We start from the raw sequence: 2,500 nt of genomic DNA on the forward strand, positions 1-2,500 counted from the left end.
AAATCGTATGTCAAGAAACTATTTAGTGGAGATTATTATTAATTTAGCTCGTTCCTTTTATTAGAGTTTGATAAGCAAACTTGTCATAACTTGTTTCATACAGAACAAGTTTAGACTGAACATGAGGGCTGTAGTCGGACAGAGAGGGTTGTCTTCAGGCTAGGCTAACCCATTGTTGCTAACTTTGGAGCTAACCTCCTTCACTTTTCCAGCATTTGAGGAAACAACAGACGTGACTTTTTAGCATTTATTAACTGACACACTGTAGTCTGTGCTGTACATTTACTGCCAGACTGACAACTTACTTCTAACCTTTTCCTCTGCTCCGCTCGCATCCACCGTCACCTCTCTGCTCCTCGCTCTTTCCCGCTCGCTACGCAAACATACTCCTTAACGGAGCCGCGCGACCAGTGGTTTCCCAGGCAACGACGCAGAGGTTGACTTACGTACCGGAACAGCGCTGCTCAGAGACTCCCAAACGCTGTATCCATTCATTCAGATATCAAATATTAAAAAAAAATTTTGGCCTGGCGGGGGTTCTCGTTGTGTCATTATGGAGAAACACAGATTCAGTAACCGTTCAGTAACCGTTGAGTACAGTCAGACCCAGCAGGCTCCATCAGGTTGGGCGAGTTCAAAGTTGTGAAAACAACGGGGGTGTTTTGAATACACCCCCGTTGTTTTCACAGGTAATTTGTTAGTCTGTCCCCCCCCCCCCCCGCCGCAGGAAATAATGGATTAATCCTGGAAAGCTGTTGATGTAGCACTTTTCTCCTTATGAAAATAACACGGAGATTATTCGACCAATGAGAATGAGAACTAATCGATCAGCTGACTACAGCCCTACAAAAAACAAAATATACTGAGAAAGTGATCATCCAGAGCTCGGTCAGGTTGAACCGAACAACCAACTGAATAAAGGATTTTACTGCTTATTTACGGCTTGTTTTTCTATTTTTCTTCCTTTTCATAAGATTCTAAAATACTTGGTTTAGTATATTTATTTTCACAGATGTTACAATAAAATATTACACATTAAAGCCATCTGGAAGCCATTCACACCGCGGGGAAGTGTTAACAAACACACACACACACACACACACACACACACACACCTGACACACACACGTATATATATATGTGTGTGTGTGTAAAATACTGATATTAATGTATTTATGTGTCAGATAGTTTTATATTAGTTCAGTATGTGTGTTTCTTTGATGAGTTTTGTGGATGATGATGATGAAGATGAAGATGAATAAAGAGTGTTCCTGTCTGTGCAGATGAGTGGAGTAAAGAGGACTGTCTGACTCTGCTGGAGAGGATTCGCGGTTTGCTGCCGGATGGAGACGGAATGAAATATAAAACCACGGAGTCGCACTTCGACTGGGAGAAAGTTTGTTTCGGCAGCTTCAGCGGAGAAATGTGTCGCCTGAAATGGCAGAAAGTCTCGTCAGAGGTAACGACGATGATGTCACTTCTACCTTCATTTACATAACAGCTTCATGTTAATTAACCAAACAGATAATTAACCCTCAATATATGATGATCCATCACTTTATCCACTAATTATCCCTGAATCTGAACAACTGAAGGTTCAGAGGTCATAATGTTTTCTTTTAAAGCCTTTAATATATTTCAGTCTGTTAACGTCTCCAGATCTCTTTAAAGTTATTATAAATAAATAACCAGCTGTTTGAATTGGTTCTAAATCATTAATGAAGTTTTGTTCGTCCTGAATCTCGTTCTGTTGTTTGATGAACGTTTGTGTTTCAGGTTCGGAAGTACAGAACGATGACGGAGCTCATCGTGGACGCCATCGAGTTCGTGAAGAATCCGTATAAAGGCAAGAAGCTGAAGGTGAGTTTACCTGAGTTTTATATATATTATATATATATATATATATATAATATATATCATGTGACGATATATATATCCATCGTTTCATATTCTGCTTTATCGTTTATATCGTTGTGACTCTTTACAGCGATATTTTCCGTCATCTGGAGTCTGTCCATGTTTCGTGTGGATTTCATTGATAAATTAATCTTCTTGACTTTTTTTATTTCACTCCATTTACATAACGAGTTTAGTCGTCGTTAACTCTCCACCGCCGTCCGTCTCTCCTCTGCTGCGCTGCAGACGTGCAGGGCTAAGCCCCGCCCACGCACAGGGCTAAGCCCCGCCCACGCACAGGGCTAAGCCCCGCCCACGCTGAGAGAGAGCAGAGAGGCAGCGAGACGACGACTATAAATGACAGTAGAGACTCTGTTTATTTTGAATGTCAGGTCAGTGTGTGAGAGTCTCCTCAGCCTGGAGTCAGACCGTCAGGTGTGGAGTGGAGGGGTGTGGGTGTGTTTACGCTCTAAAACGTAACGATGTGATTCACTACCAGCGTTCCCTCTCGACCACGGCTTCTCTCTCTCTCTCTCTCTCTCTCTCTCTTTCTCTCTCTCTAAAACACACACAGAGGCAGACGGACCAACTATTTATATTTATC

General features: G+C 42.0%; 1 protein-coding gene and 1 long non-coding RNA gene across 5 annotated transcripts in view; one reads left to right on the forward strand and one right to left on the reverse strand.

Moving 5' to 3' along the window:
* Positions 1 to 354, reverse strand: part of LOC121908416 — a 5,837-nt gene extending 5,483 nt beyond the window's left edge. Inside the window, exon 1 of the long non-coding RNA XR_006099227.1 lies at positions 313 to 354. This is a non-coding gene — a long non-coding RNA (uncharacterized LOC121908416). The remainder of the gene's footprint in view (positions 1 to 312) is intronic.
* ubtfl (upstream binding transcription factor, like) overlaps positions 1 to 2,500 on the forward strand; it is a 20,995-nt gene that overhangs the window by 5,467 nt on the left and 13,028 nt on the right. For all 4 annotated transcript variants that reach the window (XM_042428404.1, XM_042428403.1, XM_042428402.1 and 1 more), the window contains exons 3-4: positions 1,284 to 1,459; positions 1,777 to 1,860. In XM_042428404.1, the coding sequence (XP_042284338.1) occupies positions 1,284 to 1,459; positions 1,777 to 1,860 (260 nt within the window). The remainder of the gene's footprint in view (positions 1 to 1,283; positions 1,460 to 1,776; positions 1,861 to 2,500) is intronic.

Source organism: Thunnus maccoyii, chromosome 12, assembly GCF_910596095.1.
Source record: "Thunnus maccoyii chromosome 12, fThuMac1.1, whole genome shotgun sequence".
NCBI classification, from domain to species: domain Eukaryota; kingdom Metazoa; phylum Chordata; class Actinopteri; order Scombriformes; family Scombridae; genus Thunnus; species Thunnus maccoyii.